The sequence below is a fragment of the Aquarana catesbeiana genome, linkage group LG05, assembly GCF_042186555.1.
Source record: "Aquarana catesbeiana isolate 2022-GZ linkage group LG05, ASM4218655v1, whole genome shotgun sequence".
Lineage (NCBI taxonomy): Eukaryota > Metazoa > Chordata > Amphibia > Anura > Ranidae > Aquarana > Aquarana catesbeiana.
This window is the reverse complement of record NC_133328.1, coordinates 423,948,965-423,968,444: the sequence shown is the minus strand read 5'-3', so window position 1 is coordinate 423,968,444 and position 19,480 is coordinate 423,948,965. Positions and strand designations below refer to the sequence as shown.

At 40.9% G+C, this 19,480-nt stretch overlaps 1 protein-coding gene across 4 annotated transcripts in view; it reads right to left on the bottom strand.

The window, feature by feature from the left end:
• The window catches only part of MBP (myelin basic protein), a 286,643-nt gene that overhangs the window by 19,438 nt on the left and 247,725 nt on the right, over positions 1-19,480 (bottom strand). For all 4 annotated transcript variants that reach the window (XM_073631223.1, XM_073631224.1, XM_073631225.1 and 1 more), the window contains 2 exons: positions 1,720-1,842; positions 1,091-1,126 (listed from right to left, as the gene is read on the bottom strand). In XM_073631223.1, the coding sequence (XP_073487324.1) occupies positions 1,091-1,126; positions 1,720-1,842 (159 nt within the window). The remainder of the gene's footprint in view (positions 1-1,090; positions 1,127-1,719; positions 1,843-19,480) is intronic.

The following is a 19,480-nucleotide window of genomic DNA, read 5'->3' as shown; positions in this document are numbered from 1 at the left end:
GTCGGGATCCGCCCACATGCCTGGACCAGCACCCAGGTCAGCCTCTCAGCGAAACGCTGAGAGCCTGAGCTGGCCGTTCCCACCCCTTCCACAGCCCAGTGCTCCAGTGAGCGAGGAGGGGGCAGAGCAGAGAGTTGTTGACTGACAATCACCAGCTCTCTGCTCACGGAGCTATGAGAAACGTGTGATCGGCGGTGTTCGATCGATCGCTCGGTTCTCAGTGTCAGAGGCGCCAGGGGACAAATGCAGCATCGGACCGATGCTGCATTCAGCTAGGTAAGCACAACACTAAAAAAAAACAAAAAAAAAACATACTTTCTCTTTTAATGTACTTTTTGTTCTAAACTTAAAGTACAACTAAAAGTAAAACTTTTTTTTTTTTTAGTTTTGGACAGGAGTGGAGAGGAGATAGAACACATGTCAGTTTTTATTGCTCTCTGTGTCCCTGTTAGGGAGATTCACCCTCTCTATTTGCCCTGTTTACCATTATCATTGAAAGTAATAGTAAAAGAAAATCCCAAATTTTGGGTTGTCCCCATAAAAGTTATAGAGGAGAATCTCCCAATGGAGACACTAGTTCTGGTGACCACAAGAGAGTCCCCCAATTTGCAGGTATTTCTTCTTACTTCCTGTTTGGCGATGGGGCAAGAAGTGAAGGTAAATCTCCCCAATAGAACAAGGATGGCAAAAATAAACCTTACAGGGGTTATAACTCTCCCTTACTCTATCCAAAATGAAAAAAAAAGTTTTGCCCTATAGTTCTACTTGAATAAATCTGAAAGAAAATAACCAAGATTATTAAAAACATCATACATTTATTTTAAGATCAGATAAACCAACCAGCATTAGGACAAAAGAAGTAGAAAATAAATGAGGAGGATGTATCTTTTGTCACTTTCTATTCCTTGTAGATGATATCTGAGACATGAAAAATACAGATTATATTATTTATTTTTTATTGGTACATGCCATGTACTTTACTTTGTCGTTTACAAAAATGAACTGTGTGAAGGTAAGAGAGTATTTGTTCTCATCTCAGCATAATCACTTTATAAATACTTTAATAGGTTTTGTTGGATAAAATATTTACCTTTGGTTGAGAAGGGGGTGGAGTTCTGGGTGTCACCTAGAAGTGGGAATAAATTAAAAGTAATTAAAGGTAGATATAGTTACAATATTATCACATTAAATAGATGCAAGCAATACTCTGTTGTGACACTACACATGATATCATCTCAACAAATGGCAGACAGCCACTGCTGGCCTACAATGTTCATTACAGTTTGTATAGATGCAATGGGCACAAAATGTCTTCCCATGTCTGCCAACGACCACTCCCAGGCTACAGAGATTACAAGGGCTGGATCTACTGGCATAGTAAGCCTGTGCCTACAGGAGGTAGAGGCAAAACAAGAAAATGTTCTATGTCAAGGGGTGATCTTAGCAAATGATGTTGCTTTAGGCAATACATGTTGTGCATCTATGGGCTTCAGTGATGGAAATCTGGCCATGCTGCTTACAGCTCAGGCCCCAACCATTGCATGAACTAGGAACTGTTTTTCTGTTGAAATTCATTCTCTACACAGTCTTTCTAAAACAAATAAGGTAGTAATGTATCTTAAAGAACAGTGGATTGTTTTTTTGGTTTCCATTAGAAATTTTCCAAAATAGTTTCTTGGCTTGTCTGCAAGATAGTACATTTTTTCTTTAAACACTTACAATGTTCCTGAAGAAGTGAACAACGGGGTTGTCATCAGTATGTCTACCATGGCCATAGTAAGACCTCTGGGGAGAGGATGAGAGGTAGCCGGATCTGGACAGGGATCTGGACAGGTGAACATCCTGAAAATAAAATCGAAGAATATCAGTAACAATATAGGTAAATGTCAGTATATGTATATGTCAGTGACCATGCTACCCTCAGTGTCCAGAGAAATAGAAACCTATTCCTGCTGAAGAAGTGATTCCACTCTTGGAATTTGCATATATGGAACTGAATAAACAGAAAAACACAAAAAAATCATCTTCTACGCTTGATTTGAACAAACTGCCAAAAATGTGATTGGCCATACAAATGGTGAAGAAGGTATGATCAGTGCTACGAAGAAGACAACTTTCAGCACTGCCAAGACTGTAGAACTGTTGAGGCAACAAGTTCTACCTGATGGCTGTGTATATGCAGAAAAACAATGTTACTGTGATTATTCTTATTCCTGACCATAAATATTACACAGCATATACAAATCCACCACGTTACCTTTAACTGCGGAAAGGAAAATTGATTTCTTAGATTTAGCTGCATGGTCTGGAAGGGGCACCTGGACTAGCTGATTGGGATTACCAATCCTTTGGCAGGTTTAACAGTGCCTGTGTTTTTTTTTTTTTAAAACAATTTGTCCAGCTAGGAATATTGTAGGTGTTAAGTTAAAAAATGTAAGAAAAAAATAAGTGCAAGTGATATTTCACATATATTTCACTATTCTATATGTGGAATAATTGAACTCCTTGCTTAATTTCATTCACATCAACATGACTGTTAGCTCATTATACCAGTGACAGAGAGTGATAAAGGTTACATTTTCATTTTTTAAAATGTTATTCTCCCTTGTACATGGCGTTTAACCTTGTCATGCACTCAAGTAAAGTTACTCCTTAAGGTCAAGACCGTTATCCATGGTTAATTATATTCAATTATAATGGATATATATATAAATATATCTATATCTATATATAGATATATATATATATAAGTGATTTATCAGGGAATCAATCCTCATGGACATGTTTTAACCCCAGTACAGAGCAAAGACCTTGTGCTTTTTTTGGCAGCAAAGTCACAATTTCGTACTTGATATTGCATTTAGTTATGAATTCAGGGAAGGGCACTGCTTATTGACATTAGCATAACTGTCCTATAATATTATAGCTGCAGAAGCTGAGTTACGTGTCAGTGACAGATCTGTCCTTTTATCGCTGTTATAGTGTCACCTTTTGTAACTGAGATGTGAGTTACAGAGATTAAATTAATGAAGCTTATCAAAGTGAACAGGACCAGATGTTAAAAAAGACTCATCATCTAGTTAGAAGTTTGGCCTCAAGGTTGAAATTCTTCAAGAGATATATATCTGGATAAGCAATTAATTAAACATGCGCCAATTGCAGTGTGATAGCTTAAATAGGATTGCTTCAGAGGATGCTGGAAATGTTAAAAAAAAGTGTTGTTTTGGAAAAGAAATAACAACATTCTGCTTGGCAGTTCAAAAACATCCAAAGTGGACTTTTTGTGGGTGGCTTATGAATATTTTTTAAGTTTAGCTGTAGCTCTCTCAATCTCTCAATATTTCTGTATATTCAACCAAACAAGCCCCTATTCAGATCAGCATAAGTATAGAGGAAACCCAGAAAGGATTCAGAGAGTCTAAACTGTCAGAAAAAAAAGATCTTTTAGTGCAAAAGAAATTCATAGATAATAGAATAATTATAGAATAATGGAAATAATAAAAATAGAAATAGAAAAATTAAAATGTAACAATGTAGATTGTCACTCCTCTTCAATAAGGCTAAAGTAGGAATAAAAGCTGTGTTCACATCATGGGGTTGTTCTGGTTTATTGTAAAGCAAATCTCTCCCTCCATCTCTCGTTGCTCACATGGTACCAACACCACAGAGACATAGAGGTCTAGAGTAAGAACAAAATATCAAAAAAGATTAGCTTTCACATCTTGCTGTGTGCCGTAGATCTCAAACCTATGATCACAGCTGCTCTAAAACCATTTATCAACTGACAAAGAGAACATGTCCCCCCCCCCCCCCCCCACATGATTTCATGTAATTCTATACATATACAATATTATGTGGGTATTTAGACAAGCATGAATCCTTAACTTGCCTTGGGCTAACACTTTACATACATATACATGTTACACATGTTATTGCTATGCATACAGTATATTTTTTACACATGTTAATGCTATTATTCTGGGCCACTGCACCTGTAGTACAGAAACCTTGAGGGCCCATTTACACTTCTGCATTACGGTAGAGCATGTTAAATGCATTGCAGTGCCATTCTTTTTGAATGGCACCCCAATGCACTAAGGCAACCCACCTGCTTTGCAACGTGGCACAATTGTTCATTGTTCAATTTTCAGCATGTCATTGTGTATTGGCAGTCTATTAATTTCAAAGGGCTGCCTTAACTCAATGCACATTAGGCCACAACAATGCAGGGAAATGTGCTGTACAGATGTAAAAGGGCCCTAAGGGCCAGTGACAATGGGCCAACTGCAGGACCCTTTTAACATTTTTTTTTTGAGAAGTCATCGACAGGTGCATTTGATAGCTGCCCTCCTTCTGACTTGCTACAATTCGCTTTTGCATTCCCGTAGGCTTGTATGAGGAGAGAAGCAGTTTTGAAACTAACAAAAGTCTGGCGATACTGGCCGTTAAGGGGGACGCACATTGCAAAATGATCAAGAGCTCAATAAATTGATCTATGGTTTGCAATTTCTATATAACTTGATCCTTTTAGTTGAATTGAATGAACATTTGAATGATCATATTAATACACTTGTAGCCACCGCTCCTTAGCTTATAAAGAAACCTGTCTTTAGTATGTGTTATGTAGCTCTGCAAGTCTAGAATCATAGATTTTCCCCCCTTTTAATGTATGCTTATATAAAAAGACAAATGACACATGAATCTGTGAATTTTATTTAGCATGGTTTTATACAAATCAGTGTCTCCACATAAACATTTAAGTCTATAAAAAAAGAGACTGCTTTTATTGCGGTAACACACCCATTACATCCATAACTGCAATTTGCAGATGTGAAGAGGACCTTAAAGAATAACTAAAGGCAAAACTTTTTTTTTTAGTTTTGGATAGATTGGAGAGGGATTAGAACACCTGTCAGTTTGTATTGATATCTGTGCCCGCATTAAGGAGATCCAAGCCTTCCAACTCCTATTATCGTTAAACGTGAAAGTAAAAGAAAATTCCAATTTTGGGTTGTCCCCAGAAAGTAAGAGGAGAAATCTTCCAATGGGGACACTAGTTCTGGTGTCATGGGGTCCCCAAGGAATTCCACAAATTTTCAGTGATTTCCTCTCACTGCCTCTTTGGCTATGGGCATAGGCGTGCGCAGGGGGTGTGCCGGGTGTGCCTGGGCACACCCTAATCACCTCATGTGGCGCAGATTTCCCCTGCTGATAGTTCACCAAAGCCCCTAAACAGGTCTTCTAAAGGGAATTGTAAAAAAAAAATAAATAAATAAAAATAAAAACCTACTGACACCATCCACTGCCCTACTGAAACCAACCTCTGCCCTACTGACAAGTCCCCTGCTCTACTAACACTGTCCATGTTTTATTACATTTGAGGTGCACACCCTAATGCAATAGGCTGCGCACACCTATGGCTATGGGACAGAAAATGAAGGGAAATCTCTGCAATAGGACACAGATGGAGGGAAAAAAAAAACATGTCAGGGGTTATTTTTTTTTTTTTTTATAATTTTTTATTGAAACACAGGATGTTCACAAAAAGAAAAGGGTTACATCAAGACAAGTTTAAGTCCCTCTCCCAATTGTGAAGAAATGTAGGGTAGCTAGCAGGGGTAAGTGAGCCTAGTGCTTGATAGAAATAGGAAAGCGGTCTTTCTACTGGCATGTCACCTACAAATGCTGATTCAATTGGTGATAGGTTAGTTGCATTGCGTAGAGGTTTTGGAAGGGATTGGATGAAGTCCTTTAGTTGCAAATATCTCCATTGATCCAATAGTGATGGGGATGGCGTCGAGGTGAGCAATGATAGTGGTACAATGTTCGAGGCGTCTACCACTTGGTGTAATTGAATATTATTCCCAAGGTTCCAAGAATGGAGTCCGGGATCCATATTGTCTGGTGGGAAAAAGTTGTGTCCAGTCAGAGGCATAAGGGGGGAATTGTATTGCCACTTCTGAGTTCTGTGTAGCAAGTCCCAGCATGCGAAAGTGGATCGGGTGAGTGGGGATGTGGTAGAGGGCAGCGATCGAAATTTCCCAGGAATCCAGATCAGCTTGTAAAGGTCACTACCCCCTAATGTCATTTCCAGTGATACCCAGAGTTTTGATGTCTTGTATTTCCAGTCTGATATTCTTGATAAGATTGTTGCCATGTAATATCGCTTAATGTCTGGCAGAGCTAAACCTCCTAACCTTTTAGGTCTAAGCAATACTGATCTAGAAATTCTTGGGTTACGTCTATTCCAAATATATTTGCTTATAATTTTCGTTACACATTTAAAGAAACTAGGCGGAATTTGGAAAGGTATCATCTGGAACAAAAATAGCAACCTGGGCAGTATGTTCATTTTGATCACACTGATCTTTCCTAGCCAAGAGTGTGCGAGCTGTGACCATTTTTGTATGTCCGATTTAATTGTATTAAGGAGGGGCATGAAGTTAGCATGGAATAGGGATGATAGATTAGGAGTCAGAAATATACCGAGATATTTCATTGCTGTTTTCTGCCAGGCGAATGGGAAAGATTTCTGAAGATTGCTAGCTGTCTCTTGGGGGACTGAAATATTTAAAATTTCGGATTTGGACATATTGATCTGAAAATTTGAGACTTGATTATATGCGGAAAAGGCTTGCAACAGATTGGGTAGAGTAATTATAGGTTGTTGGACATAGAATAAGATATCATCCGCATATGCGGCATATTTGTGTTCAAACTTGTCTATCACGATGCCATGGATGCTTGGGTTGTGCCGAATTGTGGATAAGAAAGGTTTGAGTGAGAGGGCAATTAAAATAGGGGAAAGAGGGCAACCCTGACGCGTACCGTTGTGAAGTGTGAATGAATCGCTTAAAGTACCATTTATTCTCAATTGTGCCGTAGGATAGTTATATAGGGCAGATATCTGACTTAGGAGAGAGTGGCTGATACCTAGATGGGATAAGGTCGCTAGCAAGAACTCCCAGTCCACCCTGTCAAACGCTTTTTCAGCATCTGTTGAAAGTAACAGGGTGGGCTGGGAGGTGTCACAAACATGTGCAATCAAGGAGAGAGTACGTAGGGAATTGTCTCGGGCTTCCCTGCCTGGAATAAAGCCAGTTTGTTCCGTAGAGACCCATTTCGGTACTAAAGGGAGGAGTCTATTTGCTATTAATTTTGCGTAAAGTTTAGCGTCCAAATTCAAAAGAGAAATGGGGCGATAGCTACCGCAAATGCTCGGATCTTTTCCTGCCTTCGGGATTACGGTAATGTGAGCATGTAGGGTTTCAGGTCTGAAGGAATCACCTGAGGTAATCGAGTTAGCGTATTTAGCCAGGTTCGGGAGCAATATATCAGCGAATGAGCGGTAATATGTGGATGTTAAGCCGTCCGGGCCTGGGGCCTTACTGTTGGCCATGGCCTTAAGAGCTTTACGAAACTCATCAGTGGTGAATTCCCCGTCTAGGGTAGCTAAAATGTCTTCCGGTAACTTAGGAAGATCGGCTTGTTTTAGGTATTCCTGTATAAGACGACTACGGGACTCCTGATCTCCTGTATGGTGATGTACATTGTATAACTGCTGGTAAAACTTTCTAAATTCCACAGCTATGGCAGGGGTGTGATGAACTATCTCAGCGGTTTTGGTTTTAATTTTTGGTATAAAACTCGCTGCCTTTTTTTGTTGAAGGGAACGGGCCAGCAACCTGCCAGGTTTATTGCCCCATTCGTACATACGGTGAGCAATTATGCGAAATTGTTGGTTTTGTGCAACATGGAAAAGGTTGTTTAAGTCTTCCCTCTTGCTAGTTAATTCTGCCAACACAGATTTTGATAGGCTTAGTTTGTGTTGTCGTTCAAGAGTATTTATATCCCGGATTAGTGCAAGTTGCTGACTCGTTCGTTCTTTTTTTTTCCTAGTACCCATCTCTATAAATTTTCCGTGGACAAAGGCCTTATGGGCCTCCCATATTGTGCCTGGAGATCTACCTGGACTAGCATTTTCCTGAAAATAAAATTTCAGGTCTTTTGCAATCATTGTCATGTCTATTTCTTCTGTCAATAAATTGTCATTTAACTTCCAGTTTGTTCTTTTATGTGGGATAGATGGGACCTGTATTTTAAGTACAATCGGGGCATGATCAGAGAGAGTAGATGTGTCAATATGTGAGTCCATTATCAAGGGAAGATGATGGTGACTGACAAAAAAATAATCGATACGCGAATAGGAATGATGTAAGTTTGAGAAATGTGTGTAATCTCTCATCTGAGGGTGTAGGATTCTCCAAACATCCATCAGCTGAGCATCGTGTAGGCGTTTGCGTATAAATGTTAAGCGCGCATGGGAGATGCAGGATTTGCCCAGAGACGTGTCCAATAACGGTTCAAGGGGGACATTAAAGTCTCCCGAGAGGAGGACACAACCCTGCGCAAACTCCGTTAGCTTCTTAAGAGTGCTCGACAGGAAAGAGACCTGGTCTCGGTTGGGTGCATAAAGCGTGGCTAAGGTGCATAACATACTGCCCAGGTTACCTTTTACAAATAAAAATCGTCCCAGAGGATCACTAACCATGGAGTCAAATTTAAACGGAGTATCCCTGCGGAGTCCAATGGCCACGCCTTTCGATTCATGTACGTCTGTCAGGCTATAGAACCATGTAGGGTAATTTGGAGAGAAGAGCTTGACCGAAGTGGTGTGAGTGAGGTGGGTCTCCTGCAGGAAGACAATGTCCGCTCGCAGACGATCCAGCTCTCGGTATAGATTATGTCTCTTACCTGGTGCATGGAGCCCGCGGACATTAAGTGATATCAAATTGAGCTTAGCCATGGACTACAACAGGGAGCACCCGTTCAGTGCACTCTCCACCTCTATCTGTTCCAGAGCAGACGGCAAGGGGGGGTGAAGAAAGGGGGGATAAGAGAGCAAAGGAAAGAAGAAAAACAAAAGATAGAAAAAATAGAAAGTATGTGTTAATAAACATTCTTAGCACAATCAAAAGCCACCGTTGAAAGAGGCGGCCGAGGACACTCAAAAATCTATTGTGCCTAGATGGGGCAAGCCGTGGGCACGCAGCCCTCCCACCCCCATCCCCGAGGGGGGAAGGTGCATGAGGACGACGAGCCCCCCGGCCCCCCCGAGGGGGCTGTCTCAGCGCCAGGACCGAACGACGGAGCGCGACCATATCTGCGCGTGCGTCGTTCCATCGCTCTGGGCGCGGCACCCAGTCTTACAGAAAAACAAATACGTTGTATTCACCCAGAGAGATAAAAAAAAAAAAATTTTTAAGACGAACCAGGAAAAAAGGAACCTGAAAAAAACAATTTGAAAAAAAAAAAGAAAAATGTATAAAGGCAACTCAAGTGAGCCTGCCAGGAGATCTCTCTCTCTCCGCTTCCTCTCCTACCTATCCTCCTCATCCACCTTCATTTTCTACCCCCACTTATAATACAGGTATATATGCAAAACTAAAAAGAAAAAACAGCTAAATAGGGGTGGGCCTATCATATGAGGTAGGAGATCATATTCTAGATTAGAACACCTTAGTAAACTAACTGGGAATATAAAAATAAAACAATGGTTATTCCACAGCTGTGTGGAAGGTGTAAACATAACATAATCTAGAACAGTATACTTGCAGATACAGCGTTTATGAAGAGTCTCCTGGGTAGCTTAAATAGTTACAGTCACCCAAATTGCGAAGATGCAAATTGCGAAGGTGCATCCGGGGAGCCCGATCCACGCTTGTGTTGTACTTTTTGCCAGCTTGCATCCGGAGGAACACAGAGAGGGAATGGAATCTTGCCATCCTGGAAGATCCGGAGGCGAGATGTTGAGATCCGCGCAGAATTTTCCCAGGTCCTCCGGGAAGCGGAGAATAGCCGTCTTGCCGTCTCTATGGGCTATCAGAGCTGAAGGAAAGCCCCAGCGGTAATTAATAGAGGCTGAACGCAGTTGTTCGGTTAAAGGGCGCAGGGCCCTGTGTCTCTCCAATGTCTCTCTAGCAAGATCCGAAAATAATAGCAAAGATGCGCCATCAAAGTCCAGTGGTGTTTGTTCCCAGGCTTTCCGCATAATTCTCTCTTTTTCCTCAAAGTAGTGTAGCCTGCAGATTACGTCGCGTGGGATATCAGAGGCTAGGTTGCGAGGCCTTAAAGCCCTGTGGGCCCTGTCAATTTTCAAAGGAAAGTCCGCAGGCTGGCCAAGTAGGCCATTGAATATGCCGCGAAGGGAGGGCAACAGATCATCATCACCTGTGGCTTCCGGCAGTCCTCTGATCCGTATATTATTCCGCCGATTGCGGTTTTCTTGATCCTCGATCTTATATAGAGCCATGCGGTGTGAGATAGAAAGGGTGCGGGTAGTCGTCTGCAGGGATCGTATTGCAGCCGCGTGGCGATCAAGGCGCAACTCGGACTCTTCCACCCGTTCCAACACGTGGTTTAGGTCTGATCTGAGTGCTGAGAGCTCCTTTTTAATGGAGCGTTCCAGGCCAGAGAACAGAGAGGCTAGCTCCGTCTTGGTAGGAAGGTCACTAACCAGAGCCGCGACCTCCGAGTTTCTGGAAGTGCTTTCTTCCCCGTCTGAGCAGGCTGATACTGCCTGAGAGTGTCTCCTGGTTGTAGGCCTATGGCGGGAGGCGGAGCTCGGGCCGCGAGGCGAGCGGCCTAGTCCGTCCATGCTGATGGAGTCCTCTGTTTCCGCGGCTAGATACCTTTTTATGGAGCCTGACGGGGTTCCTTTTTGAGGTAGGGATTTGCCCGTCCTTTTCCCCATGATGTCTTAGGGTGATGCAGGTAGATTCTCAGGGTAATAATAGTTATAAAAGGTGCCGCCACCGGAGCTCAGGGAAAACACGTCCTTACTGCTGCATGCCGAGACCACGCCCTCCACCGGAGTTCCATGTCAGGGGTTATAACCCTCCCTTACTGTATCCAAAATGGAAAAAAGTTTTGCCAATGGTTCTACTTTAATCTCTTAATACTGATAGAGTTACTCACTTGGTTTCAATTAAGGTGACCATGTGCCAGTAGTGAAATCTCTCAGATCAGAAAATTAAAGTGCACTTATGCCCAGACTATGGACATTAAAGCATTTACACCTTATATATTTTTAAAGGAATTATGAACTGTCCTACCTGCATAAGATGTACATTAATCATGTAGTTTCATGGTGTCATTTGTTAATATATGGTCTTTGTGAGCTGCTCTATGGTATTATGTGATAATGTGACACTCATCACCACTCATATGACAAAGAAATCGTGCCACGCTGGTATATGCAAAAAATGATCTTCTTGCAAACATATATACTGTATAAATAACCAATAATAACAGGAATGTGAACATTTATGAAAAACATATCATATGCAATAATTCAATATTGAAGTGTGTATATATATGATCTACTGTGTATATATATTTGAAAGGAACAGTGGCGGCCACTCATAAGGGGCGCAGGGGCGCCGCCCCCCTAATCCATGGAGTCCTAAGACCCGATTGGCCGGGAGGAGAAGCGACTACCAGGACTCTAGAGGAGAGGGGGGAAGCCTCCAAAGCCGCGACCTGAATGGAGTAAGTGCGGGGCTGGCGGTGGCCTAGTGGGCAGATGTTCGAGCGACGGGGGAGGGAGTGAGGGGGCTAGGTTTGTTTGCCGCCCCCCCTCCCCCAAAATTGAGCACCAGCCGTCGATGGAAAGGAGATTTTTTTTTTTGCATATACTTAGCGCGGCACACATTTTTTGACATTATACGGTGTAATTTGTTGCTCTTTACGCGCAGAGTATAGTTGAGTAAATCTTCACATTCTGATGTTTGTGTAGAAACATGAGGCATGCCGCAGGTCATTGCATAGGTTAATGCATTACCTCTGTCTGCAGTCTGTGAACTAGCATCTTCTGTGAAGAAAATACATATCTCACAATCCCTGGGTCTCTCAGTCTAATGCTCTACAGATGAGAGCTAAACAGTAAATACATTTGACAAAGACACAACCAGGTAGAGCAGTTAACAAAGAGATCACCATGCAGAGTTTCATATCATTTTCACTCCCACATTTGTTATGCAACAGTGAGGAAATGGCAAGGCATGCACAAGATGCTATGTGAGCCGGAAGAAGAAGCTGAATGCCCCTATGGACAAGGTAGAAATGGCAGCAGGGGGTGGGACCATGGATTAATTAATGGACATAGTGGAATTGATCAGCCATGACACTTCAAACTGCAGCCACAACATGTCCCAACATTACAGGGTAAGGCAAACAAGTGACACAAGAAATACAACTACACTATTACGTAGTTAAAGCAACAAACACATTTGAAAGTGTACAATGCCTTTAACTCTCCCCTACATCCCCCCCTTTACCTTTTACACTTGGGAAAATTCAAAACACACTCACCTGTCCAGTGAATCCAGCAATGTCCTACAGAAATCCACTGTTCAGGCGTGTGCCTGTGTCTCATGCCGCAGTCTTGGTCTTCTTCTGCTGGCTGCCTCTTCTGTGTTCAGGCAGCCCAGCCCTCGACTATGTACTAGATCCACCGCAAGGCTGTTTTGTAAAGAGGCTCCTGCAGCCTCCTGGGATATGTGATGGGGGTTTCCCAGGGGACTTCAGGAGCAGGATATGGCATTCTGGCCTAGGCCAATCAGAAAGAAAGGCAACAGGGGGTGGGGCCTTCAGAAAGAAAAGCCGTCCAAAAATAGCTGCTATTTTTAAAGCAAGGTAGGGGTAAGGCATAGACCAGAGCTTATGTGTTTACATTAGAAGGCTGGAAAGTTTCTCCTGCCATAGAAAATAGGTTGGGAAGAGCTGCAAATTCAGTGCTTCTGTTGTGAAACTTAAAGATGAATTAGTTCATAATGCCTATCGCTACAGGGGTTAGTCTGGTCTTGTGTTAATTGCTTGTTCAGAATATGTTTACACTTTAACTTGCATAGTCTAGGTACATGTGTACTTCAAGATTACCCTGTAACCCTAGCCTTACGCATTCTCTGGAAAAGAAAACTTTTTTGGCGTGTACAGTAAATGGGCAAAATTTTTCCTATGGTATTAATGCCTGAAATGTTTTTCTCTTTCATGGATCAAAACGGTATCAACACATGCTGTGGCTGCTAATAATACAGCTTTATTGATGTTTAATGTACCAGGTCACACTGATCTGATGGTTATTTATCAGACTTCGCCAATAGCTGCTGGATATCTAATATCAATTATTTTTTAAACACATTTAAATGATTTCAGTACTTTAAAATAGCACCAAACCGTTATATTCGTCGGAGGTAAAATTTGTATCTAAACTAATTATCTTCTTATCAAATAATAAACTAAGGGAACCCAGACATTTCCTGCTGTGAAATGGCCATTGGTTTGATATTTTCTAGTTCAGAGAAGAAACTGATGAAAAAGAAACGTTTTTACAGCTTTCGTTCCACTTTTTATTCAGTAGCACATTTATAACCGTTACATAGCCTGTCCAGTGAGTTAAAGAACTGAATGTTGTTTTGACAAAAACATAATTGAATTCATAAGAAATTAAGTATAAGAGATGTTTTCAGTGAAATATATATATTTATTCATGTGTTTTTTTACTTTGAATTATAGGAGGGAGATCAGATTTTGATTAAAAGCTCTCAATGCTGCTTCAGTACCACTCTATAAGGCTCTTGTATGCAGACATTACCCATGAAGCTGATTTTTTGGCAATGAAATATCTGTACTAATTCAACAACTTGTTTTGCTAATTTGTTCAATGTGGTAAAACATTAATGTTATTTTTATTATACAAGTTTCTAAAAGCATATGTCAGGGCAAAATAAGAAAAAGAGCATGCAATACGCCCACATTTTCCCAAAATGTATTCCCTTAAAAACCCTGAAAGTACAGAAAAATACCTGTTGTTCTGTCAGCCCTGCCCAGTTGTTGCTAAAATACTCAAACTTTCCCACTTACCTATTCTTCACCTCATAGAGACTAATTTTTTCCAAGATAAGATTTGGAAGAGCGAATTACACACCTTGAGATAACACAGTAGGAGTGCACAGGACTGATTTAGGGAATCATAGGGAAGCCTAATCTTGGATGCAGATGCTGGCCCTGAATTTTCAAATTGCAAGGGTACTTAAAGCGGAACTTCACACAAAAGGGGAAGTTCTGCTCTTCCTCCCCACTTCCCTGCCCACAGACTTCTAGGACACATCACAGGCCCCAGAAGGCTGCGGGACCATCCACAACGTGCAGCATGACTTGTGCATGTGAAGTGGGCAGCCAGCTGTAAAGCTGCAAGGAGTCACAGCCAGCTGCCCACAGTTAACATGCTGGCACCAGGACCCGAAGACCGATGAAGAAATCAGTTTGGTTGAGGATGGTGCTGGAACCTTGGACAGGTGAGTGTCTGTTTATTTTTACAGTTTTTGTAGCTGCTGATTTTTAATGTTTAACTAAAGCTACTCTTTAAGACATGCTAAAATGACCTATCGTACTAGTGGTTTAGTTCACATGCCTTAAATGTACATTCTGACCTGCAGCACAAGATCTTTATAACTTAGACATGAAGAAGTGGTTGGGAGGGGATGCAGAGCACCCTTTTTCAGTCAATCTCTACTTACAAGATGGTCTTATTTTCCAAGAATCATTAAGGATTCTAGAAATATTGTTTAAAGCCATTACAGTTTAATAATATTTATTATATTATATTCTTTTTAAGAAAATGGGTTTCTCCCTATAAAATTGAAAACCAATAATACATACATTATCTGCCTATCTGCAGGCTTTCCATGTTAACCAATACAGCCATTACTTTTGGAACCCCTAAGGAGGCATTTCTTTGCAAAATGACAAGTCAGCCTATTTCTCCTTGTTCACTGTAGGGCATACATGAAACTTATCATCTCTGTACCTCTTCTGCTGTTTCCAGCTAGGTGGCTGTTTGTTTTACCCAGTGTGGGAATTTTGTACGCAGTTGCTTTTACGCACTAAAGTGCTGTGAACCATCTCACTGTGATTATTTCTATGGCAATAAAGGAGAACAATTGGTTGTTTGAGAAACCATTATAATGGAATTGATTTTGTCGGACAATGATGCATGGCTGTCTTCTTTATCTATTTGTATCTCCCTGGCAGCTTGACTGTCACCTGCAGTGGTCAAAATTGCAGATATTGAATGACAGGTTTCTAATGTCTATAGAGATGATAAAGGTGTTTTTCCAGGGACACATTAAACACTCCCTGTGTAGGTTACTCATAATTTATTGGGGTGGTTCCGCATGTGCCCACTGCATTTAGCAGTTTCCATTTGTAGTTTCCATTCTACACTATGTATAACTTCCATGGTGTACCCATGAGGTCCCAGTGAATGTTGGTATCTGAATTCCCCTAAATTTAAAGAATCTTTAACCAAAGACTTTAGTATACAGTAAGGGATGGTTGTAACCCCTGCCAGTTTTTCATATGACAAGTGAAATCATATGGCATTGGTCACAAGTCATTGATGAATCTATATCTGAAAATTGCTGCAATAGAATAGGATATTCTGATTCATATTTCAAACTCAGCTTGCAAATTAATTATATCCAATTCTTATATTACATATAAACATTACTGACATCTTTGTGAATGGGGCTAAAAACACACAGTAGGTGCACTGATGGGGAAATTGCATATTTCATGTTCCCTCAAGCTTATCTCACAATATCGAAAGCCTCCAATATCCTAGTTACTTTAGATGACTTCATGATATAAGAATGTCATTGTAAAGTGACAATATGGACAAGCCAGCCCATTAATCTCCTTTCAGGAATGTGCTATCTTCCTTAGAAGGTCATTTTGCTCCAGTGGGGGTGGGTGGGCCATTCCTTACACACAAGCCCTATATACTACAGTTATGACTTAGAATATTCAGTCTTGTGTCAGAGCTTGCTATCATATGCATGCGTCTGTGATCACCTGTCACGCCATGCAAGTGGGTGCGACTTTGTGGCGAAAAAGCATCTTTAGTTAAGTATTCTTGTTAAATTTTCTATTATTATCTGTCATTACTTAAAGCGGAGCGCCAACCAAAAGGGAAAGCTCTGCTTGTTTGCCGACCCTTTTGTAGTCAAGCCCCGCTGTCACATTTAGCACCTTTTGGGGAGGGAGGAGGAAACGGGTACCTGGTTTTGACAGGTACCCGCTCCCACTTCCGGCTGATCTCACTGTGGCGAGATCAGCCAGAAGTTATGCCGCTGGGGCATTCACAAAACGCAGCGAGCTTTGCGCATATGCAGTAGGGAACCGGCTGTGTAGGCTTCACTGCCAGTTTCCCTTAGTGGAGGTGGTGGCAGCAGCACCCGACAACCAATTGAAAAATCGTCTGGGGTGAACAGGTGGGTGTCCTAGGGGGTTATTTACTAAAGGCAAATCCAGTTTGCACTACAAGTGCAAACTACAAATGCAAAGTGCACTTGAAATTGCACTGAAAGGGCACTTGGAAGTAAAGTCGCTGTAGATCTGAGGGGGACATGCAAGGAATATAAAAAACAGCATTTTAGCTTGCACATGGTTGGATAATAAAATCAGCAGAGCTTCCCCTCATTTCAGATCTACCCCTCAGATTTACAGCGACTGCACTTCCAAGTGCACTTTCAGTGCAATTTCAAGTGCACTTTGCACTTGTAGTGCAAAGTGAATTTGCCTTTTGTAAATAATATAATAATAATAATAATACTGTTATTAAAAGTCAGCAGATACGGTATTTGTTATACTTATAAGTATTTGTGTGATCTCTCTTTGCACATATCGAATATAACCCCAAAAACGTAAACTATCACGTATCCGTGATAAAACATACACTCAGTGGGACACTGTCTATATAACACATGATAAAAATAATCCAAGACTACATTGCTCCTCGATCTGATAAGGAAGTAGAAAACTGAATTGGTTCCTATGGGTTACAGCTTGTTGCATATCATTGCTTCTGTTTAGTCTTAATGAATTAACTCAGATAGACTGAAACAGAAGAAAAAAAAATCCTGATCACATGCAGACTTTAATGCAAAATTCACATGAAAATGAGATTCTTACGAGTCTTATTCATTTTTATGAACAAGCTGTTCATGTTTCTTTGTCGTGTGTTATGTAAGTTATATGACCTTCATCAAAGATAATAAGCAGTTATAGTACCATCAGAGTCACTTAAGTAAGTGGCACCCTGCTTCATCGTGTAGAATACCTTCATCCCTAACAAGGGCACTTGGGAAAAGCTACTTATACTGTATATTAGAAAGCATAGCTTAAGAAAACAGTAAAGAGATTTCCCTTTTGTTGTACTATACAGACAATTGCATAAAATATATGATTGATTAAACATAGACCAGGGATCACATATGATACTTTCAGGAAAAAAACAGTAATAATGATGCAAGTGAGTACCTTCGGAAAATATTTCTAAGCGTTCCTTTATAGTTAAATAAAAAAAACAACAACAGGAGATTTATCAAAACAATATTTTAGACATATGAAGGCATTTTTATTTTCTTCTTTTGTTTTACAATACGATATTAGCTGACTCCAGTGTACTGTACTAGGTTCTCTTGATAACCATATTTTTAGTCATTTTTAAAAAATAGAAAAAGGACTGCTATCAATATTTTTTTGCCACAGAGTTGTATTAGCATTAGATTATGGAAAGTATATTAAACCATCAGTAATATTAAAGAAATGTTTAGTCAAAGTGCCCAATAATCGTCATTTAAGTGGAAGTCCATGCAAAAACTAAAATCCCTTCATCTATAGCCACCAACATTCAAACACTAACCTATCTAACCCTGTAAAGAAAAAAATCAGTATACATACCTTTTCTACAGGCAATCCTACCCGATCTCCAGTGGTAGAAGCTCTGATCCCACGCTGAGCTGTCAGTCACGGCTTCGCTGTGGAGGCGGGTGTAGGGGACACGTACGTCAACAGAAGCCCCATAGTAACTCTATGAGTGACGTCACTTTCCATTTATTTCACAGCTGTTGTTGAACGTGTACTCAGCAGAGCTTCCACCGCTGGAGATCGGTTTGGATCGTCTTAAAAAAAGGTATGTAAACTAATTTTTTCTTTACAGGGTTAGATAGGTTAGTGTTAGAATGTTGGTGGCTATAGATGCGGGATTTTAGTTTTTGTATGGACTTCCCTTTAAAAACAAAAGTTATTTTTGGTCATACAGAACTCTTTCCACGAAAATTGATATCACAATGTGTCTGCATACCCATTGGTGCTGGATAGAGCCTTGGATTCAGGGCCCATTTTGTTTTCTGGCGATACTATTTTTACCCCATCAGGGCCATTGAGGTGATTAAGGTAACTAAGCGCAGACACAAGCTCTTATAAAGGTTTATCTACATTTTTTTGTTTTGGATTGAGTAGGGAAGGGTAACAATTAAAACCCATGTCAGTTTATTTTTCTATCATCTATTTTTTGACAGACACAAAAGGAATCAAGAGGAAAACCTCTCTTAACCACTTGCGGACTGCCCACCCCCAATGAAGCTCGGACAGGCGGCCTGTGCAGGCAAAGTGACAAACTGGTACGTTGCTGCCTGCTTTCGGGTTTAGGGTGCACATACAAGTGCCCCCCGCCGATGTCTGCTGTGATTGTATACAGCGGGAGTCTGTCAGAAAGTTCAGACAAATGATTCATGGGCAGGACCTGCTGTTTGGCTGTGTACAATCACAGCCCAAAGCCCTGTGCTGACAATCAACACAGGGCTCTGTACGGAGGTAAAGATCTCTCTGTTTCTTATCCCTGCAAAGCATGGATAAGAAACAAAAAGATCTGATCTTAAAATCAACACTCCTTACACATTGTTAGACACACATTTAACGCCTTGAGTGCCCTAGATGTTAACCCCTCCCCAGCCAATGTCATTAGTACAATGACAGCGTAAAGTATTATCACTGATCACTGTATTAGTGTCACTGGTGATGTCAGTGGCAATTAGTAAGGTCTCCTCCCGGGGGTTAGTTAGTGTCAGGGTTAAACAGCAGTCAGTAGATATTCTCACTGTAAGACTTCTACTCTATTCATGTTTTGGTGATAAGATAGAATGTTGTGTTTCTCCTCACCTTCAGTCCTGGTGACATTGGTCATCGGGACAAATAGGGAATCCCCCCAGCGGGAGGCACAGACAAAAAAATTGATAGGATTGCTACTTTCCCTGCTTTATCGGAAACTAAAAATAAAAGTTTTGGTTCAGATAAACTTTAAGAAAGCTCAACATTTAGATCTTCAAGGGACTTAAAAAGTAAGCAGGTAATTAAACCCAGTGGTGCCCAACCGAAACATAAATTTCCATGTTCGGTGTTGGCCTTAAAGTCCTGTATGCTTATGTTGTAATATTTATGAGCAACGATTGCAAAGGCATGCAAGGCGCACCATGCACATACATGACCAAATTTTGCAAAACTTGACAGATCACTGATTAAAGTGAACCGTTACTGTATTTTTAACATTTTAACAACTTTTCTTTTCTCTTATTTG